Raw genomic sequence first — 23,776 nt, forward strand, 5'->3', positions numbered from 1 at the left:
ACAATAAACAACAAAAACGAAAACATCTCTTACCAAAGGGAGTGACCTACGTCTAATCACTGGTGTGCTGGAACGAAGATACCTGCTCTTTTACACAACTCGAGGTATCACCATCTTCAAATACTGTTCTTAATTGCCAGGTAAACACAAGTCGTCCACAGTGTGCAAACTGGTCTTCCAGCAAACCTCCGCCCAACTTAAGCTCCTGAAAATAAACTTGTAAGGATTTTGCTTTTTAACCTGTTAGATGGGACTCAAATAAATAGAACATTGTGTCCAGGAACAGTCTCACTAATTACATAATTCTTCATGATTATATTTAAATTTACTTCTGGAGTTTTCAACTGCAAGTTAGAAATGAGTTCAGAATAAATGACTAAGTGAGTAAAGATCTACTTAGTTTAACTGAATGATAAAAGTTAAAATTTCTATGCAAGTAAGAAATAGAAGATATTTTATGTCTAGTTTGTATTTTATTGACTTGAGGTTTATTTAGTCATATGCTCCAAAGATGCACAAACAGCAGTTTTCCTAATGTGAAAAATAAATAATAGAACAAATTTTGCAAGTATAATGTCTGCCCTCTGCCCCACCAAAAGTGATGCACATGATAGTTTCCCAAGTGCCAGAATGGGCAGCTGGGAACAATTTCTGTCCAGTTCCAACATGCAGTCTCATGGACTTGCACAATGAATTTCTTTCGCATTCAGGAAGGAGATGTAAATCAAGTGCATTAGACTTGAATGTCTCTGTATGCGTGTGCATTTGGGGAGGCTAATAAAGTGGTAGGTCAGCCTCTAATTCAGTTTGGTTTCTTTAATGCTACACTCTAGTGCCCAAAAACTTTTGCTCTTAAGGAGCAAGGACTATGTAACTTAGTAAGTGCCTAAGGGCAAAATGTCATTTTGCATACAAGGGAGTGCTGAGTTGCTGTCAGGCAGGTCTGCCTCCAACAGCCCAGTGCTAAAGTTAATTCACATCTAGCAGTGGGGAAGTCCACAGCTTTCAGATTGTTAAAACTGTCAACTGCAACTTAGAGAGGAGAAGTATGAGAGATTCAGTCTTAAGAGGTAGCAAGGCCAGAGCTGGAGTTTGTTGGAAGAGGTCATGGGGGGAAGACGAAAGAGCACTGAGAAGTCTCAATTCCACCATTTGCTAAGACCATATTTCTTCCCCTCCTTAAGGCAGACATCTCTGCCTTTCCAGCATATTCTACAGGCTATATCATCAAATAAATGATGATAAATAAGATCTTTTTAAGCTGAAAGTATTGTCAGATCAAGACAATGAGAGGTGTCTTTCGATCTAGAACTTGAAAGACTAGTAAGAATTTGCCAGATTGGAAAAGGAATTTCAAGCTGAGGGACAAAGCATGATCAACGGTGCAGACACATAAACACACATAGCACGTTGGAGTGGCAAATCATCCAGTGTGACTAAGACCCAGACAGGTCACTACCCAGAGCAGAACAAAAGGAACCTAAGAAGGTTTGCGGTCGCAGTTGATTTGTCTGGGGGGGGGGGTGGCGGCCGGTCGCTAAATCCTAGGCTCTCAGGATTGCTAGGAGGGTACCGACGGCGGGGGCTCTTTCCCGGAGGCGAGGGCGAGGCGGGGGACTTGGTCAGGTCCCCGGCGGAGGCGTGCAAAGTATGGAGGGCGGCGAGAAAGGAACAGGCGGGACACGTTTCTTTTTAGGGTGAAGAAACCAAGAGAGTTTATTAGGGGAGAGTACAAGCTTATAACGGGCGGTCTAGAGGGCGGGGTAGCTGTAGAGGTTAAAGGCTTGGATTGGTTCTGAGAGGGCGCGGAGGTTGTCTTTGGTTGTTGGGTGTTGCACAATGATTGGTGCATGCGCACTGGCAGTAGGGGACGTTGCATTGTAACGGAGGGGTTGAGTGGTTAGACGAGGGAGGCGGTCTTACCCGGCAAGCTTCCTCCAACGGTTGGTTTTGGGTGAGGAATTGGGGCCTGCCTCCGGCCTCACCTTCTCGGGCCCGGGGGGCTGTGGAGGGCGCTGTCACCCGTACCCACTACCCTCCCCAGGGGTGGATCCGGTCCCCCGGCCCAGGCCCGCCAGGTTGAAGCACGTAATCAGTATCCCGCAAAGGTTCACTGGGGAGAACCTGCAAATAATGAGTTTGTGGAAGTTGTCTCGAGATGGCAAGTAATCAAAAACTTTTTAATGAGGGTAGAGGTGGTGTGCTGTTTTGAATCTGTTATGTACTCCAGAAAAGCCTATGTTCTTTTAATCCAATCTTGTGAGGGAAGACCTATTGTGGGAGGGACCTTTTGGTTAGGTTGTTTCCATGGAGATGTGACCCCTGCCCATTCAAAGTGGGTCTTAATCCCCTTGCTGGAGTCCTCTGTGAGAGGATAAAGGCAGAGACATTTTGGAGAGAGCTCAGAGAAGCTAAGAGAGAAACACCCAAGATATTTTGGAGAGAGAGAGCCATTTTGAAACCAGAACCCAGAAGAGAAGGGCCAGTAGACATAGCCATGTGCCTTCCCATGTGACAGAGGTGCCCTGGATGCCAGTAGCCTTTCCTCAGAGAAGGTATCCTCCTCCTGATGCTTTAATTTGGACATTTTCATGGCCTTAGAACTGTAAATTTGTAACCTAATAAATCCCCATAGAAAGAGCCAACCCATTTCTGGTAAACTGCATTCCAGCAGCTTTCACAAACCAAAGCAGATGGTAGTATGGTTAAATGTTTATAATGGAAAGTTATTTGGCTCTAATAAATATGATAGATTGGACACAGAATGAAAACCAGGGAAATCTGAGGGTGGGGAGAACAGAGGAGTTTGGCTATTTTTCAATCTAAACCTAAGGTCATAGTGAGCAATCTTACTTGGCAATCCATGCACCCCTGTTCCTGTGGGGCCAAATATGCCTGCCATGTATGTGAGAACATGGCCAAGCCAGTAAAATAGAAGGTGCAGATCTTAAATCTACTGGGAATTGGACAAGCCCAAGAATAGGGTGATAAATTCTGCAGACATTCACAGAAAGTGGGTCAGATGCCTCTCCTTCCTCTAGGAACCAAAGCTAAATGGGGTAGGGGGTCCTTTGTAAAAATCTTTCTTTGGGGAAGAAATTTAAATTACATCCCTTGAAAGTAGATCTGGAATCTAGAAAGAAAGGTTAAAAACTGTCTTGGTTCACAGTCTGCTATGGAAAATACCACACAATGGGTTGTCTTAAAACAACCACACTTTACTGTCTCATGGTTTTAGAAGTTAGAAGTCCAAAGTCAAGACATCAGCAAGGCTATGCCGTCTCCTGGTAGTCAGTGGCATTCTGGCACTGTCTTGCTGCAATCCTGGGGTTTCCCTGGCTTGCATATCTGCCTCCCACCACATGGCCATCTCTCCCTCTCTCTCCTGTGTCTGCTTCTCTGGTTTCCACTGACTTTTGGCTTCTGTGTGGCCTTCTCCGACTGCCTGGATCCTAATTTCTTTTTTTTATAAACGACTCCAGTAATATGGATTAAGGCCCACTCTGATTTAGTTGGCCCACATATTAACTAAAAAAAATCTTCAAAAAATTCTGTTTATAAATGGGTTCACACCACAGAAATGCAGATTGAGATTAAGAACATACTGTGTCTGTGTTGGGGGACATAATTCAATCTACCACAGTATCCTCCAAAGAAAGTTACTTAAAAATGAATGCTTAACTCTTTAAATATTACTTTAACCACATTAGCCTCTCTTTTAACCCTTTAAAACTTAGACTCTGGGATATAGGAAAGAAAAATAAAGTAAGCCAAGCAGCTGAGCCCAGGTACCCAAATTGAAACTGAAATTGCTCCCGCCGAGGGGCTTGCCATCCCACAAGTTCCTCCTCAGAAGGTTTTATTGTTATATTTACACTAATGTGTAAATGTCTCATCTGGATACTGTTGCCTTGAAAGAAAATTGGGTTTAACTGGTAAAAGCTAAACAGTAATATGGAGTGCAGCACCATCAGCCCATGTGAGCCCCGGGCCATGCCCCCACCTGGCTCCTTTGCAGTTTGATATCAAGAGTACAGAGGCGGCCCCTCGCCGGCCGCCCGGCCAGGCAGCGCCCGCGGGTCCCGGGGCCCCTCACGGCTGGCTGCGGAACCGCCGCCCGCGCCTTGCTCCGCGGGTTCGAAGCCCGGCCTGGCCGGCTGGCGAGGGGCGGCGGTCAGGGAGGGGCGGCCTCGGGGAGCGTGAGGTGGCACGGAGTCTCGCCTTTCTGGCACGGCGCCTTTCGAAATGCACCCGCGTCTCCTCCCCCTTCCCACCCCGGTGACTCGGCCTCAGCTGACTCCTGCCGGGCAAAGTCTCCGGTGGACTCTGCAGATTGCGTAGCGCGCGCGGGTGCGCGCGCGCCAGTGACCCGGCTTGTCTCAGAGCCCTGAAGTCCTCTGCCCAAGTTTTGTATCTAGCCATAAATGAGGTTGTATCGGAGTAAGATGGACGGTAGCTTTGATTGTGATTGTGGTGAGCTGGAGCCACCTGATCACTAACAAAAGACATCTTCTGTTAACCAGCAGCCGCCAGAGCTTCCTGTTGAAATATATAGCAACAAAGGAAGAAAAGAAGCAAAACGGAAATAGTGCTTACCAGCACCTTAGAATGATGCTGCTCAGGACCAGTCCAACACTGAATGTATCTGCACTGTGAGGAGAATGTTCAGAGAAGCCTGTTGTGTGCATATTTATTCACATTTTTGTTAAATGTTAAATTGTTTAGCACAAGTAAATCTGAGTGCATAGTATGTCATTTCATTCCGTTTGAGTTTCTTGAGTGTTTTCTTTAAATGTCTGCAGAGTTGCTGCCCCTTTCTTGAACTATGAGTACTGCAATCTTTTTAATTCTCAGTATGAGTAGAGCATTTTGAGCTTTAAATCTAAGGGGAACTCAACAGCCTGGTTGGCATATGCAATGAACATCAAGAAACCATCTTGCTGTGGAAGCAAAATTATTTTTCTTCTCCCTTTTTGAAAGATCTTTCCTTTTGATGCCAGTTTTCTTCCTTGTTTACACAAGTTCAACAGTTCGAAAGGACGAGGCAATAGTAAGGGTTTCAAAATGGCTGAGAAATTTGAAAGTCTCATGAACATTCATGGTTTTGATCTAGGCTCTAGGTATATGGACTTAAAACCATTGGGTTGTGGAGGCAATGGCTTGGTTTTTTCTGCTGTAGACAATGACTGTGACAAAAGAGTAGCCATCAAGAAAATTGTTCTTACTGATCCCCAGAGTGTCAAACATGCTCTACGTGAAATCAAAATTATTAGAAGACTTGACCATGATAACATTGTGAAAGTGTTCGAAATTCTTGGTCCCAGTGGAAGCCAGTTAACAGATGACGTGGGCTCTCTTACTGAACTGAACAGTGTTTACATTGTTCAGGAGTACATGGAAACAGACTTGGCTAATGTGCTGGAGCAGGGCCCTTTACTGGAGGAGCATGCCAGACTTTTCATGTATCAGCTGCTACGTGGGCTCAAGTATATTCACTCTGCAAACGTACTGCACAGAGATCTCAAACCAGCTAATCTTTTCATTAATACTGAAGACTTGGTGCTGAAGATAGGTGACTTTGGTCTTGCACGGATCATGGATCCCCATTATTCCCATAAGGGTCATCTTTCTGAAGGATTGGTTACTAAATGGTACAGATCTCCACGTCTTTTACTTTCTCCTAATAATTATACTAAAGCCATTGACATGTGGGCTGCAGGCTGTATCTTTGCTGAAATGCTGACTGGTAAAACCCTCTTTGCAGGTGCACATGAACTTGAACAGATGCAGCTGATTTTAGAATCTATTCCTGTTGTACATGAGGAAGATCGACAGGAGCTTCTCAGCGTAATTCCAGTTTACATTAGAAACGACATGACTGAGCCACACAAACCTTTAACTCAGCTGCTTCCAGGAATTAGTCGAGAAGCACTGGATTTCCTGGAACAGATTTTGACATTTAGCCCCATGGATCGGTTGACAGCAGAAAAAGCACTCTCCCATCCTTACATGAGCATATATTCTTTTCCAACGGATGAGCCGATTTCAAGTCATCCTTTTCATATTGAAGATGAAGTTGATGATATTTTGCTTATGGATGAAACTCACAGTCACATTTATAACTGGGAAAGGTACCATGATTGTCAGTTTTCAGAGCATGATTGGCCTATTCATAACAACTTTGATATTGAAGAAGTTCAGCTTGACCCAAGAGCTCTGTCTGATGTCACTGATGAAGAAGAAGTACAAGTTGATCCTCGAAAATATTTGGATGGAGATCGGGAAAAGTATCTGGAGGATCCAGCTTTTGATACCAGTTACTCTACTGATCCTTGTTGGCAGTACCAAGATCATCATGAAAACAAATATTGTGATTTGGAGTGTAGCCATACTTGTAACTACAAAATGAGGTCATCATCATATTTAGATAACTTAGTTTGGAGAGAGAGTGAAGTTAATCATTATTATGAACCCAAGCTTATTATAGATCTTTCCAATTGGAAAGAACAAAGCAAAGAAAAATCTGATAAGAAAGGCAAGTCAAAATGTGAAAGGAATGGATTAGTTAAAGCCCAGATAGCTCTAGAGGAAGCATCACAGCAACTGGCTGAAAAAGAAAGGGAAAAGAATCAGGGATTTGACTTTGATTCCTTTATTGCGGGAACTATTCAACTTAGTTCACAACATGAGCCTACTGATGTTGTTGATAAATTAAATGACTTGAATAGCTCAGTGTCCCAACTAGAACTGAAAAGTTTGATCTCAAAATCAGTAAGCCAAGAAAAAGAGGAAAAAGGAATGGCAAATTTGGCTCAATTAGAAGCCTTGTACCAATCTTCTTGGGATAGCCAGTTTGTGAGTGGTGGGGAGGACTGTTTTCTCATAAGTCAGTTTTGTTGTGAGGTAAGGAAGGATGAACAAATTGACAAGGAAAACACTTACACCAGTTACTTGGACAGGTTCTTTAGCAGGAAAGAAGATGCTGAAATGCTAGAAACTGAGCCAGTAGAGGATGGGAAGCTTGGGGAGAGAGGAAATGAGGAAGGCTTTCTGAACAACAATGGGGAGTTCCTCTTTAACAAGCAGCTTGAATCCATAGGCATCCCACAGTTTCACAGTCCAGTTGGGTCACCACTTAAGTCAATACAGGCCACATTAACACCTTCTGCTATGAAATCTTCCCCTCAAATTCCTCATAAAACATACAGCAGCATTCTGAAACATCTGAACTAAAAACACTCAGTAGACATTTCTCTTTGTATTCTTCATGAATTGTGTCCTTTTTTATTACTAGTGTTTTAAGTCATTTTTTTTACTTGAATCAGATTGTGTCATTTTAGTAAGGATTTCATTAGTTTTTGGTTTTTAAAATCCAGATTTTCTACATGTGAGATAGTTTTCATTTTAACTGGCATGTCATTTGCACAGAAAAATTTAAAAAATAGAGCAAAATAATGCAATGCAGGCAGAGACAAAAGAAATGCACTAAGACAAGTAAAAACATTCTCTCATAGAACAGTGATCTGTTTTTACAGGAAACAAAAATCTTGCCTTGAAATTTACACAGTGAGACTGTACATAATTGCATGGAAATATCTATTTTTTTCCTAAAACATTTTTTCATTCATGAGTATTTTCAAGTTTTTCATACTGTACACATTTCTTAAAACACATGATACCAGCAGCAACTGAAAATGAATGCCGAATTTGGTACACATGTGTTATCTACCTCAAGGTAACAAAAGTATGTGGCAAAACATATACCACCCATAGTGCTCCACAATATGCACTTCTATTTAGCCAGCGTTTATTATAGTAAACTATTCTCAAGATTCATTCACTGTTTATAAATGTTCTGGTATGCATTCTTTCTAGTGAAGTGTTAATACATCACATCTTATTTATTTTAGCAAATCAGTATATTTTCTGTATTTAATTATAGAAAGTTAACTTTTAGTTTTTGAAATTTATTTGCAAATACACTTTTTCCATTTGGCACTATGGTTTGTTGTCTACCTAGCTGAATATTTAATGTCAGCTTATTCTAAGGCTGTCCACGTACTTAATTTACTTACGTGTCCATTTTAAGTAAAGCACTCACTGTGTATAGGAATTTGTATTTTGGAGGTGCTTGATCTACAAAGAAAAATTAGGAATTACTTTATTATAAAATTCTCCTAGAAGTCTTAATTGTGTTTATTTTTTAAAACAAACTGTAATGTTAGACTTGTGTGCATGGAAGTAATTAAGGTACATCATTATTGTAGTTTAAAAGTTGTACATGATAAGACATTTTCTTTTTACTGTATGTTTTTACTGAATGATCTATTTCCTGTCTCAAGGCAAGCATGAATAAAATTAGGTTAAATGTAGCATGTGCCATCGCAGTCTCTTAGAAATTTGTTTCTTCTATTTTATTTTTACTGAATACTGTCTGTATCTTTGGTTATCCTGTTTAAAGAAAAAGGACAAATAAAACATGGCCAGCAAAAAAAAAAAAAAAAAAAAAAAAAAAAAAAAAAAAAAAAAAAAGAGTACAGAGGCTTGGGGGAGGGAAAAGATGGTGGCATGAAGAGGAGTGGAATTTAGTTAGTCCTCTGGAACAACTAATGAGCAATCAGGAACAACTAGCAAATAATCTAGAATAACTGCTGGGGAACAACTGTGACTGTCCACACATCGTACACCAACCTGGATTGGGAGGAATGCCTGAGATCACAGCATAAAATCTGTAAGTAAAAACTGTGGAAATTTGCTGGGAGCCCCCTCCTCCCATGGCAGGCTTAGCTGCAAAACCTTGCTGTGGTAGAGAGCAGCACTCACCCAGCAAGCGAATATAGCTCAACCAAGCTCCAACTGGGGTTTTAATTAACAAATGTGGACTGCTGAATACAAGCTACAAACCCCCAACAAGCAGACAGAGGCTTTTAGTGACAACTGACCTTAAAGAACCAGAAGACTCATCGGTCCCAGGAGGGGGAGCCCAGAAGACCACATGTTACCTCTGATCAATGAGTGAAACTGAGGGGACAAGTACTGGCTCTAAAAGGGTGCTTTCTGTCCCTTTTTCTCTCTCTCAACCTGAGGGGCTCAGAGGAGAGAGCTGCAGCCATTTTCAGTTCTCAGTGCTCTGACCCAGGCAGGGGTGGAGATAACAGAGTCAGAGACACAATTCAAATGCAAATGATAACTCCCTAGGGGCTGTATCTTCCCTAAGAGTAAGGAGGTGGGACCCAGCTTTCACTTCAGAACCAGACACCAGAGCCTGGGGGAGAAACAGCCAAAACAGAAACTGAAGCCAAAAAACATCTCCTTATACAAGTCTGAAGTAACAGGCTGACAGGCACCACTTGCTGGGCAGGTTAGGAAAAGCACAGCAACTGGAGACCTTACAGGAAAGTCTGTCATTCTTCTAAGATACACCCTGAATATAACCCCATTCTGAGACCTGAATCCGTTCTGGTCTGGGAAAATCAGACTGTGGTAAGCGAGGAAACCAGATGCCTAGACAATAGAAAAACTACAATCTATACCAGCAAAAATGAAGATACGACCCAGTCAAAGGAACAAACTTACACCTCAATCAAGATACAGTTGAGACATTATTTCAGTTTAATGAAACAATCTATTAAAGATTTTCAAAGAAATCTGCTAAATCAAATAGAAAACCAAATAAATTAGTACAGGGAAGATTGGCAAAAGAGATGAAGGCTATAAAGAAAACACTGGGCAAACATAAGGTAGAAATCAAAAGTTAGAGAAAACAACTGGCAGAATCTATGGAAATGAAAGGCACAACACAAGAGATGAAAGACACAATGGAGACATACAACAGCAGATCTCAGAAGGCAGAAGAAAACACTCAGGAACTGGAGAACAAGGCACCTGAAATCCTACACACATAAGAACAGATAGGGAAAACAATGGAAAAATATGAGAAACATCTCAGGAAATTGAATGACAACATGAAATCCATGAATGTACATGTCATGGGTGTCCCAGAAGGAGAAGAGAAGGGAAAAGGGGCAGAAGCAATAATAGAGGAACTAATCAATGAAAATTTCCCATCTCTTATGAAAGACATAAAATTACAGATCCAAGAAGTGCAGCGTACCCCAAACAGAATAGATCTGAATAGACCTACACCAAAACACTTAATAATCAGATTTTCAAACATCAAAGACAAAGAGAGAATCCTGAAAGCAGCAAAAGAAAAGCGATCCATCACATACAAAGGAAGCTTGATAAGGCTATGTGTGGATTTCTCAATAGAAACCATGGAGGCAAGAAGGAAGTGGTGTGATATATTTAAGGTACTGAAAGAGAAAAACCACCAACCAAGAATCCTATATCTGGCAAAACTGTCCTTCAAATATGAGAGAGAGCTTAAAATATTCTCTGACAAACAGACAGTGAGAGAGTTTGTGAACAAGATACCTGCGCTACAGGAAATACTAAAGGGAGCACTACAGACAAATAGGAAAAGACAGGAGTGAGAGGTTTGGAACACAATTTTGGGAGATGGTAGCACAGCAATGTAAGTACACTGAACAAAGATGACTGTGAGTATGGTTGAAAGAGGAAGATTAGGAGCATGTGGGACACCAGAAGGAAAGAGGAAAGATAAAGACTGGGACTATACAACTCAGCAGAAAACTAGAGTGCTCAACAATTGTGATAAAATGTACAAATGTGTTTTTACATGAGGAAGAACAAATGAATGTCAACCTTGCAAGGTGTTAAAAATAGGGTGGTATTGGAGAAAAAATGCCATCAATGCAAACTAGAGACTATAGTTAATAGAAACATTGTATTATGCTTCCTTTAATATAACAAAGGCAATATACCAAAGCTAAATGCCTTTAAGAGGAGGACATAAGGGAGAAGTATGGGACTCTTGGCATTGGTGATGTTGTCTGACTCTTTTATTCTACTTTAGGTTAACTCTTATCTTTCCTTTTGTTGCTTTTTAGCTGTCATGTTTTTGTTTTTTGGGGTTTTTTTCCTCTTTCTTTTTCTTTTTCTTTTGTCTCTCTACCTTCTTTGACTCTTCCTCCTTCTTTGTGGAAGAAATGAAGATGTCTTTATATATATAGTGGTGATGGTAGTGAATATATAAATATATGACTATACAGGGAACCATCGATTGTTTACTTAGGACAGAAAGTATGGTGGGTGAACAAAACCATTAAAAAAAAAACAGCTTGATGACGAAACCTTGAGGGCATGACACTGAGTGAAATAAGTCAGATTCTTACACTTAAGGACAAATATTGCAGGGTCTCACTGATATGAACTAATTGTAATACGTAAACTCATAGACATGAAATAAAAGTTACCAGGATATAGAACAAGGTTAAAGAATGGGGAGCGGAGTGTTCAACTAGGATGAACTTAAGTGTTTGGAAATGGACAGAGGTGATGGTAGCACGTTGTTGTGAGAATAACTAACAGTGCTGAATGGTATGTGTGTTGGAAAGAGGAAGTTTAGAGTCTCGTATGTCACCAGAAGGAAAGTTGGAGGTTAAAAGATGGGAATGTATAAAACAGTGAATCTTGGGGTAGACAATCTCTGTGATTAGCTGTACAAATATTAGAAATCTCTCTCATGAGCTAGAGCAAATGTATGACACTATAACTAGAAGTTAATAATAGAGGAATATATAGGGAAAATATATACCTACTGCAAACTATGTAGTATTTGAACATTCTTTCATTAATAGTAATAAATGTACTCTACCAATACTATGAGTCAATAATGGAGGGGGGGGTAGTTAGGGGTATGGGAGGATTTGAGTTTTCTTTTTTTGTCTTTATTTCTTTTCTGGAGTAATTAAAATGTTCTAAAAGTTGAAAAAAATTAATTGTGGTGATGGATGCACAGCTGCATAATGGTACTGTGGGCAATTGATTGTGCACTTTGGATCTTTGGATAATTGTATGGTATATGAATAATCTCAATAAAATTAAATTAAAAAAAAAAAAAAGAGTACAGAGGCTTCATGTATTTTAAACCCCAGTTGGTCAGTATCCACTCTTCTTACTTAGTCACAAGACTTGGGTTTCTCAAAACTCCTCTCAGGTGGCCGAGATTTGCCTAAACTCTGAAGATAACACTTAAATGGAGGAATTCCAAAAATATTTTCACAGTTTTCACAATGGTGGCATTAATGAAATAAATACATCTCTTTTCCAGTGATTAATTCTCTTTACCTGTTTTTATACTGGAATTGTTTCAAAAGAAATGGTCACACCTCTCTTAAAAATAAATGGTGAAGAATAAACTTAGTGAGTGAAATTTCTATGGCGTCTGAGACAGTTACTGGGTATTCTTTAGGGTTTTCGGGACTACTGTAGACTTGGGCTTATCATATTATGGTCATTTGGCATATCTACTTGAAGCTTCCATAGGAGTAACCTCCAGGACAGCTCCTTTTGAAAGTTATCACATTTTTGCATATATGTTATATTTCACAATAGGGAAATAATTGAAACTATGGTACTGTAACTCATGGGATTTTTGGAAATTTCTTATATAACTACTTGTTAAATCATACTTTGAAAGATAAGTAAATATATCTGTATCTATCTATCTATCTATCTATCTATATAGATACAGATACAGTGACACTTTCTGCCTATATAGAATACACTGAGATATGATACATTTCCTCTTTCATGGTTGAGCAATGACCTTAAAACAACTATGAATAACTACGAAGGCAGTGGCCAAGATGGAATATCTTACTTCCTTTCTCTAATAGTTAAGTGTCCCTGACAGAATTAGTCATTCTTATAGTATGCACCCCCTGCCCCCGCCCCAGCACTTTGATTTCATTTCTGACACACTAGTCAGATTATCAGATTACATTGTAATTACTGATCTCCCTCCACTAGGCCTTAAGGGTGGAATTATTTTTCCCAATAATTTATCTGCTACAAAGTCCTACCCAAGTACCTGGCATTTAGTATTCAATGTTTGTTAAATTGAAATAATTTGTCTTGACAGTCTCTTGATTTTTATAGTCAGGCAGACACGGATGATCAGGACCAACTAGGCTTCCATCTGTACTAGAAGCAGCATTTTACCCATTTCATAGAAAAATGTTTGTGAAATACTTTATAAACATTTAAGTGCATGTAATTGATAATTAGAGAGGAAGATTACGGGATACGAGATACAGGGAGACTTCCAAGGATATATTCTGAGTTAGAAGTATTCTACATTAGATTTTTTTCATTATTTAGCAATCCTAACAGTTTATCTTGACTTCTTCCTTTTCAGCTGCCACATAACCTGAATACTGGAGTTGTTTTGTTTACCCCACCCTAGTTGCTATAGCTGATGAATCACAGAAACCAGAGAAGGGAAAGACCAGTGAAGTCATCTGGTTCATCTCCGAATTAGGGAGTGGAGCATTGGGATTTGGGGAGGACTAACCTCTAATTTTAAAAAAAGAAAAGAAAGAAAAAAGGAACTGAGCTGATGAGAGCAATCCACCCATCTGTTTGCCTTTAGCTTCTAACACAACCCAGAGATCCACCCCATCAGAAAGCAATTGGACAGTTTTACAAGGGCCTGAGTCAGAAAAGCCAGATGCCAAATGGTTAAGATGTTGAACTAAAATTCTGCTGCCAGGTAATAACTTTAGATTATGAATCTTTTGATGGTTCTTTTGAGACTTACAAAATTTGAGACTCTGTTTTAGCTGGACCTTAAAAAATTTAAGAGCTAGCAAGAATCTTAGAGATGATCTGGGCTAAAAGGTTCAGTTCCCAGACGCAGAAACTAAGACTGGGATATCAAGAAATGACAGGTGTGCCCAGGTCAGGACTGCAGACCTCTTGATCAATTTCTGTCTGTATCACAATCTCACAGTATCCTCCTTTGCAACACTCTCCTCTACCACACTGATTTTGTTTTTCCTCTTCTTCCTCTTCTCCTCCTCCTCTCCTCTTCCTCCTTCTATTCCACCCCTCTTTCACCTCCTCCTCCTTTGCTTCCATTGTTTGAAGAAATGGCAGAGATGACTTTAGCATCCTTGCCAGCTATTCACTCCAACCAAACCTCCAGCCAAACCTGACACTTTCCCCCACCCCCACCAGGTATCACATGTCCTTGAGTCATAGAAGAAAGTGAACACCACTTCTGCTCCTTCTGCAGCCACTATCTTCCACACTCCTTTTCTTCCCACTTGTTTCTGTGTCATTCCTTTTGCAGACTCTTGGCTTCATCTCTTTAGTCTTTGCTCTTGTCCTTTGGACTTTTTGACAAGGCATAGTGTCCTTGGTTCCCCCTTGGTATAAAACTTAACTCTACCTCATCTTCTTACATTCTCCCATAGCATCCTCTGGGCCAACGCTGACCTCTCGGGTTATAAAACCAGTCTCCAAACTGCTCGCTCTTTGCCAAAACCCCATCAGAGAGAGGGGAGAAATATTTGTAACCTAGTGATAGGGATGGCATCTGTATAAGTGTGCCCCTTGTGTAAACCCTCATTTCTAGTTACATAAGTATGTCATCACAGGTTCACTTTATTAGAAATCTAAGTTTCTTTGCAATGTTAGGGATATTTGACAGTTGCCTGCTATTATTATTTTCATAGTATTCTACACAGCCTCATTTTACTTTAAAGTGGTATTTCTCAATCACAGCTATACATTTGAATAACCTGGGGACTAAGACACACTGGGGTCCCACAATCCAAAGAATCTGAATTAAAGCAACAATTTTACATTGATACATTCAATTATAGGGACACCCTTCCCAATTTGGACAAAAAGGGAAAGGAGACAAAGAGGGAGGCCAATCATGTTTGATAAAAGTGAGAACTATTGGTCATTTTTATTATTCAAAAGTACTTCCATTTAGAAATCCTATTGGGACTGTTTTAATGAATAGATAAAACCTGTCTGTGTATAGCAACATTCATCTGCATATATATGATTAATGTGCCTAAATCCATTACATTTGCATTAGAGCTAAAAGAGAACTCGATGATCTTGTAGTCCAAGTCCCTCATTTTTCAGATGAAAAACTGGGAGCCAGGGGGTTTAGATGACTTGTCCAAATACACCCAATTAGTATAGGAGCTAGGATGAGAACCCCTGTCTCCTGATTTCAATGATGGTTTGCACAGTTCCCAGAAATAGGCCAATCCAACTCAGTCAGGTCTCTAAACATGGAGAACCTGTTATGGGCCCAACACTGGGCAGGTTGTTAGGATTGCACAAATGAGCAAGAAGCTCCCAGTTTGATCAGGCAGCCTGCTACATAACAGTCATAGCACCATGAGATAAGCGATGCAATACAAATAACCCAAAGGTTATATGAACAAAGCAGACATCTACTTACCCTTCCCACAAACCTGTTATTTATTAATTTGCTTACCAAACTGTTTTTTTAAATATGTGATATGAAATACCTAAACTTTGGCCCTGCCTGAGTTGAATTATTGTAGATTACGATTAGAGGAATCAGACTCAAACGAGATTTTCAGAATATTGAGTGTTTTCTTTGTCATCAGAGGATGCTATGATGTCCAGTTTCCCTCTATTTTCAGATCTTTTTATTGTGTTTTCTGAAACATATATCAAAAGTACCATCAATAAGCTTAAAGTTTTCCTCAAAGCCTGGAATGGGCTGTTATGATATTAACCTGAAGAAGGCAGCCCTTGTTTTCACTAGCTATGTTTTTTTTTTTTCAAATTTTTTTTAAATTACAAAAATAATATATGTTCACTGTTAACAAATATCAAATAGTATAAAGAAGTGTATATAATAAAAGGTGAATGTTCTCTTTCACAGTTCTCTTTCACCCATATACTCCAGTGCACTCCCTTCCCCAAAGCTAGGCAGTAACAGTTTGGTGTATATCCTTCCATATGTTTATAACTGTGTGTGTGTACATATACATGCCTATACACACATATATAGGAAAACATACATAAATATTAGTGTTAATAGAATCAAACTATATTATTCTATTTGGTTTTCTTTTTTTAATTAGCTAACATAAGATCTTCAAAGTTTAAAAAAAATTCAAAACACTCAAATACATCTAGTGAACATTTAATAAAGATGAAAACATTCAAAGTACAGCTATTCTTGTTCTGTGTTTCATATTCACTAAAAATATTTCATTTTATGAAAAATACTGACCTATTTTAAACAAGGTCTTATAGCTAAGAGATATAGATTTGATTTCAGAAATAATATTTCAGTTGATGACAAATACTTAGCACCTAAATATTAATACCTATTTTGTCCAAAATTATGTGGAAAATGCTACTTAAAGAAACAATAGAGACTGACAGAGTTTGCAATATTCATCCTCTGACTTATCAACCTACAAAAATACAGTAAAATCTGTTGAGGTAAGCACTGAGATGCTTATAGGTAAGGAAGCACCCCTATTTACCAGCCAGTTAATATGAAAATAGTCATGACAAGGTAGGCATTTGTAGCCATATTGTTTTTCATATCATTTTATATATCAATATTATAACTTGGCTTGCCAGCAAAACACAGTTATACACTCACATTCTGCTTATTTTTTATTTAACACTATATCTTGGAAATTTGTCCATATCAGAACATATTGATCTATTCCATTCTTTTCAGCAGCTTCATTCCTTAATACCACAATTAATTTAGCCTCATTGATGGATATTTACAGTGTTTCAACATTAAAATGCTGCAATAAGTATCCTTATACATATATTGTTATGGTTGTGAATGTCTAGCTCTTCAGTATAGCTACCTAGAAGTACAACCACTGAATCAAAGGGCATGAACATATTAAATATTGATAGAAACCACCAAATTGCCCTCTCATCTACAGCATGTGAGAATTCCAATCCACCCATTTCCTCCACACTGGATACTATCATCCCTTTAATTTTTGCCAGCTAAGTTTAAGTGTGGATAAGGATAAGATAATGCATATCGAGAGAAATCCAATAGTAACAGGTGCTGGTTAAGACAGTGTTAACACAATGGTGAAAACAATCCTCAAGGAAATTTTAACTAATTGTGGAGACCAAAAAATAAAAATAAAAGAATATTAACAATGCAAGATGATAATGGCTGAAAGAGAGTTATATAATAATGTTAAGAGAAGCAGAGATTTGAGCCAAACCTGCCTGAAGGCTTTGGGAAAGGCTTTCCTTCATGAGGAAGTAATATTTGATCTGAGGCTTGAAGGATGAGGTGAAGTTCACCACTGAGGAAGGCAGGAAGGGACATTCTAGTCAGGGAAGCAGCGTGGAGAAAGGCAGGGAGGTGTGAATGTGCTTGCCCTTCTCAAGTAATGGCACATGGACGGGGTGAAGGGGAAGGTGGTGGAAAATAAGGCTGAAAAGGCAGGTCACAGCCCTGCAGTGGAGAGTTTTCAGAAGGGTCATATAATCAAAACTATGTCTTAGAAATTTAATTCTGACTGCCTTGTAAAGAATGCTTTGTAGAGTATTTGTTTCAGCTGTCAAAGAGATGCTAGAGTCACTCAGATACTGCCCTGAAAATATCTTAAAACTAAATAGAAATTGTGACTCATTCACTCCCAGGTCCCCCAACCCTGCCAGAGTACTCTCTGTTGTTTGGGTCTTGACTCCTCAATTCAACACACATTTATTGAGGACTTACCATGAGTTCAGCAAGGCTAGATGCTGAAAAGATCCTTAAAAGCCAATGAAATAGCTCCAGTGTTTCCAGCATCTAATGTACTAGGCACATTTTATACATCATCCAATACTTAAAACAGCCCTGCAGTATCACAGATGAAAAAAATTCAGATTTACAGAGGTTTTACCCAGCCACAAAGAAGCAGAACCAGGATGAGAACTTGGGACTGGTTCACTCCAAAATCCATGCTTGCTCACTCTCTCGCTCTCTTTTACCTCTCTCCTTCTTTCCTTCCTTTCTCTTTGAGTTTTTATCTTTAGTCAAGTTATATATGTGAATAGTTCTAAAAGTCAAATATTTACACAAGAATTCTATATAAGATAGAGTTAAGTTCTTGTGCTAGTAACAGGGATGGGAACTACCTAATTTAAACAAGATTGAAATTTATTTTTTTCTTTCATGTAAAAGAAAGCTGGAGTAAAGCAATTATTAAGGCTTTCTGGGGTTCTGTGTTATAAAAAAACATGGTTCCTGTTGTCCCCCACTGCTAGAGTAGGTTCCAGATTCCTAGGTCTGCTAAGTCATTTGTCATTTGTCTATGTGTTTCTCAGTTTCCAAATTTTTGTCATTGTAATTACCTTTCCTGCTCTCTTTGTCCTAGGGGAACAATCCTACAGTCCTACCTTCCCAAAACGTGGCAGATGGGTGTTTAAAAAAAAAAAAAAATCCTCTGTTACCTATAGAATACATCCATCCATCATCTTATTTTTTTTTATTCATTTCAAAGTTAATTGCAGAATTCAGTACAATTTGATCCTAAACACATCAGCAAGTACATCATTAACTAGGGTGCAATATTTGTTTACAAACCTTTTTTGAGGTAAAATTTGTATAAAACAACATGCAGAAATTGTAAGTGTACCATTTGATGGGTTTTGGAAAATATAAACACCTGTAACCCAAACCCCTAGCAAGATATAGAACATCACCATCACATCGGAGTTCTTTCTTGCCACTTCCCAGTCAAGCCTCATCTCTATTCACTACCCAGAAGCAACAACTGTTTTGATTTCTTTCTAGTATGGTTCAGTTCTACCTATTCAAGATCTTTGTATAAATGAAATCATTCTGTATGTACTCTTGTATGTACGGCTTCTTTCTGTCAACATGTTTCAGCAATTCATCCATGTTGTTGGGTACACAATGGTGTTTTGCTTTTTATTGCTGGATACCATTTCATTGTGTCAATATCTCTGTTTGCTTATCTAGTCTTCTGTTGATGGGCACCTGAGCTGTATTGATTTTAATTTTTTTTAAAAAAGTGCTGTGAATATTAAATATTTTTTGCACAAGTCTTATTGGGGACATGGGTTTTCACTTGGGAAATAACCTAGGAGAGGAATTGCTAGGTGATAGGGTAAATATATATTTAGCTTTAAAATCATAGCCTTTAAAGAAATTCTATTGATAAGTGGTTGTGTTAGGAGCAAGATCCTATGTGACAGACATCCTATTTAGCCTAATCTGAGGTTCATGAAGGCAGTAAAGTGCTAAACTTAGATTTCACATTTGAGAAAGCCTACTGCTATATAGGTTTTATTGTATACAAAAATGAATTCAGCAAATAGTTATTAAGGACCTACAGCGTTAGGATTTCTTTCAGGAAATGGGGGGTATGCCGGTTTGAAATTGTTATGGACCCCAGAAGAGCCATGATCTTTTAATCCAATCTTGTGGGGTGGAACCTTTTAATTGACTGTTTCCATGGAGATGTGACCCACTCAACTGTGGGTGAGAACTCTGATTATATTCTTTCCATGCAGGTGTAGCCCACACCCATTCAGGGCAGGTCTTAATTAGTTCACTGGACTACTTAAGAGAGCTCAAGAGCCAATACAGCTACTGACGCTTAGAGATGCTTGGAGATGCAGACAGAAGGATGTTTGGAGATGCTAAGCTAAGAGATAAAGCCCAGAGTTTGCCCCAGAGAAGCTAAGAGAGGATCCCCAGATGCTTAAAGAGAAACATTCTGGGAGAAAGAAGCAAGGATACACAGGAGCTGAGAGAGAGGAGCTAAGAGAAACCCAGAGACATTTTAGAGAAAGCCATTTTGAAACACAACCTGGAAGCCAAGGAACAGCATACACCAGCCACGTGCCTTCCCAGCTGACAGAGGTGTTCCAGATGCCATTGGCCATTCTTCAGTGAAGGTATCCTCTTGTTGATGCTTTAGTTTGGACACTTTTATGGCCTTAGGACTGTAAATTTGTAATGAAATAATAAACCCCCTTTATAAAAGCCAATCCAATTCTGGTATTTTGCATTCTGGCAGCATTAGCAAATTGGAACAGGGAGCCATTGCAAAAGTAAATGAGCATGGATTCTATTTTCAAGGAGCTCAAATATTGGATGGATTCCTGTCACTAATGGTAACTTCATGCTTTCCATGAGTAAAGCAAATGGCTTCTTTTTGAAAATGAAAATAAGAAAACGTATTTCAGAATAGTTCATTGATTCCATAAATAATTTTTAGACATCTTCCAGGACCTAGCATTATATATATTTGTTGGAAGAATAAATGAACAAATAAAGATAACTGCAAAGTATTGTACAAATTTTGCTAAATTTGTGAACTTAAGAATTCCATGTCCCAAAAAGCAAGACACATTTGGTACAGGACCATCACTTGCCATCTTCAAATACAAACATTATCATATACTGATTGTATATAATAGACTCAAGTCAATAACAACTTTATGATTATTGAGAATCCAAACCATGTAAGACAGAGAGCCTGTGGACAGCCTGTATCTCACTAAAGTAGTGGTGGTATCTGAGACATGCTGTAATGGAAAAAGCAGTGGATTTAAAAGTAGAAAAATAAATTCTGGCTCCAGCTCTGCCACTTACCAGCTTAAAGATTGTGATCTATTGTCTGCAAAGATGGGTGCCAACAATTCCTTCCACCCATGTAAACCCATGTCACTCCTTTCATGAAGAGGTGGACTATATTTCCCTTCCCCTATATCTGGTTGTGTGACTTGCTTTGAGCAACATAATGCAGTGGAAGTGACGTTCCAGTTATGGGCCTGGCCCTCTTGGATCTTCCAGCTCCAGTTGGGTTGACCTAGCCAGCACCACATAGACCAGACATAAGGTGACCCACTGAAATCTTCCCTTTCCTGAATCATGAACAAATAAACAGTGGTTGTTGTTTAAGCCTTTCATATTCGGAAGTTTTTTTTGGTTTTGTTTTGTTTTGTTGTAGTAATAAACTGGCACGTGGAAGTGGAATACTGCTGTAACAGAAAGCTAAAACATGTGACTTTGGCTTTCCTGCCAGGTGGTAACCAGAGATTAGAAGGCTGGGGAAGGAATGGTTAGTGGAAGTTGAAAGAGCAGTAAGGAAATTGCTACGGGAAGCTGGGGAAACTGGAGAAAAGGCAACCTACGTTCCATAGTGGCACAATGTTTGACATTACTGTTACTTGCGGTAACATGAATGACAGAAAATTTGCCTAATGCATTTGTAGATATAGTCAAGGAGATTTCCAGACAGAACGTTGAAAGTGCCAATGGTCTTCTTTTAGCTGCCTATGATATAGCACAGGAAGAAAGAGACAAACTAAAGAAAGATATGTTTGGTTTTCAAGCAGAATTCTAGCCTGTGAAAGATTTGCAAAGAAATGGTCCTGGGATAATGATCAAATCATGAGTGTGGCTATAAAACACTTTATTAAGACTTCAGAAAAATTTAATATATTTCCTAGAAAATCAACTCAGTGTTTCTAAGAATCTTAAGTGCCTTGTCTCACTCCATTCTGATGTGCGCAAAGAAGAATGCAGTCTATTTCAGAAAAAAACAAAAAAGTGAATGTGAATTTTAGAGCATGGAGTAAACCTCAGTAAGATGGCAAGATGACCCATAAAGTTTTTAAGAAAATTGTAATGGATGTGAATTTTGGAGCATGTAATAAATATCACCATAGAAAATCCACATTGTTTTAAAGATAATTTTATTAGTGAAAGAACTGCTACCTTGGACACAAAGATAGTTCAAAATAAAACGAGGGCACTGGGCCTTTGAGTTTCTACTGGCATAAAACAGATTGAGAGAGTGGCTCCGCTATAGCAGGGGCCATTCTTAAGTAAAAGGAAAGACATCTCAGAGAGTGAAGCCAAGGTCCAGAGGGCAAAGCCAAAAACTGACAGATATCTATAGTTTCAATGCAATACCTATCAGAATGCCAGTAGCATTTTTGACAGAAATGGAAAGCCAATCCTCAAATCCATGTGGAATTGCAAGGGGGCCTGAATAGCTAGAACAATTTCATCAAGAAAGGGTGCTGGACTTTGATGACCATGTGGTTTTTTTCCTTCATTCTATTAATGTGGGGTATTGCATTTATTGATTTTCTTACATTGTAACACGCTTGCATTCTTGGGATAAAATTTCACTCGATCATTGTGTATAATCCTTTTAATGTGCTGTTGGATTCAGTTTGCTAGTATTTTGTTGAGGATTTTCATCTATATTTGCAAGGAATATTGGCCTGTGATTTTCTTTTCTTGTGAAATCTTTATCTTGGTTTTGGTGTTAAGGTGATACTGGACCCACAGAATGAGTTAGGAAGTGTTCCCTTTGCTTCAAATTTTGGGGAGTTTGAGAAGAATTGGTGTTAACTTTTCTTTCAAAGTTTGGTAAAATTCACCAGTGAAGCCATCTGGTCCAGAACTTGTCTTTGTTGGGAGGTTTTTGATTACTGGTTCAGTCTTTTTTATTTTGTTCTGTGGAGATTTTCTATTTATTCTTGAGTCAGTTTAGATGATTTTTGTGTTTCTAGGAATTTGTCCATTTTAACTAGATTATCTAATTTGTTGGCATACAACTGTTAATAGAATCCTTGTAATTTCTGTAAGGTCAGTAGTTTTGTTCCCATGTTCATTTTGGATTTTTGTTATTTGCCTCTTCTCTCTTTTTTCTTTTGTCAGTCTAGCTAAAGTTTATCAATTTTATCGATTTTTTTTTCAGAAAACCAACTTTTGGTTTCATTGATTCTCTCTATTGGTTTTCTATTCCTATTTAATTTATCTCCACTCTAATCCTTATTATTTCCTTACTCTCCTCACTTTGAGTTTAATTTGTTCTTTTTCTAGTTCCTCCAGTATGAAGTTAGGTTACTGATTTAAGATCTTTCTTCTTTTTAGTGTACGTATTTATAGTTATAAATTTCCCTCTGAGAACTGCCTTTGCCCCATCCCGTAAGTTTTGCTATGCCGTGTTCTCATTTTCATTCATCTCATGATATTTCCTAATTTCCGTTGTGATTCCTCCTTTGACCCATTGGTTACTTGAGTGTATCGCTTAATTTCCACATAGTTGTGAAATTTCCAGTTCTCCCTCTGTCATTGATTACTAGATTCATTCCATTGTGTTTGGAGAAGATGCTTTGTATGATTTCAATATTTTCAAATTTATTGAGATTTGTTTTGTGATCTAACTTATGGTCTATCCTAGAGAATGATCTGTGTGCACTAAAGAAAAATGTGCATTCTGCTGTTGCTGGGTGAAATGTTCCACATATGTGTTAAGTCTCATTGTTATACAGTATTGTTCAATTCTACTATTTGTTTATTGATTTTCTGTCTAGATGTTCTACCCATTATTGAAAATGGTGTGTTGAAGTTGCCTACTATTAATGTAGAACCATGTATTTCTCTTGCATCATGAAGAACCCCTGTTAGCATTTCTTATAGGGAAGGTATAGTGGTAATGAACTCCCTCAGCTTTTGTTTATCTGGGAATATCTTGATTTCTCTCTTACTTCAGAGGGACAGCTTTGCTGGTATAGAATTCTTGGTTGACCATTTCTTTCAGTACTTTAAAGATGTCATCCCACTGCTTTTTGTCTTCATGATTTCTGCTGAGAAAATGGCAGTCAATCTTACTGAGGTTCCTTTTGTACATGACATGCTGCTTCTCTCTTGCAGCTCTCAGGATTCTATTTTTTTAAATTCAATTTTATTGAGATATATTCACAATCAATTGTTCATGGTACCATTACATAGCTGTGCATTCATCACCACAATTAATTTTTGAACATTTTCACTACTGTAAAAAAAAAGAATAAGAATAAAAATTAAAGTAAAAAA

General features: G+C 38.7%; 1 protein-coding gene across 1 annotated transcript; it reads left to right on the forward strand.

Annotated features, from left to right (window-relative positions):
- Window positions 1-4,050: 4,050 nt before the first annotated feature.
- Window positions 4,051-8,483, forward strand: LOC119531942 (mitogen-activated protein kinase 6). Its single transcript, XM_037833810.1, has one exon. The coding sequence runs from the start codon at window positions 5,065-5,067 to the stop codon at window positions 7,231-7,233; it is 2,169 nt and encodes a 722-aa protein (XP_037689738.1). The 5' UTR covers window positions 4,051-5,064; the 3' UTR covers window positions 7,234-8,483.
- The last annotated feature ends 15,293 nt before the right edge of the window (window positions 8,484-23,776 follow it).

Source organism: Choloepus didactylus, chromosome 4 (genome assembly GCF_015220235.1).
Source record: "Choloepus didactylus isolate mChoDid1 chromosome 4, mChoDid1.pri, whole genome shotgun sequence".
Classification (NCBI taxonomy): domain Eukaryota; kingdom Metazoa; phylum Chordata; class Mammalia; order Pilosa; family Megalonychidae; genus Choloepus; species Choloepus didactylus.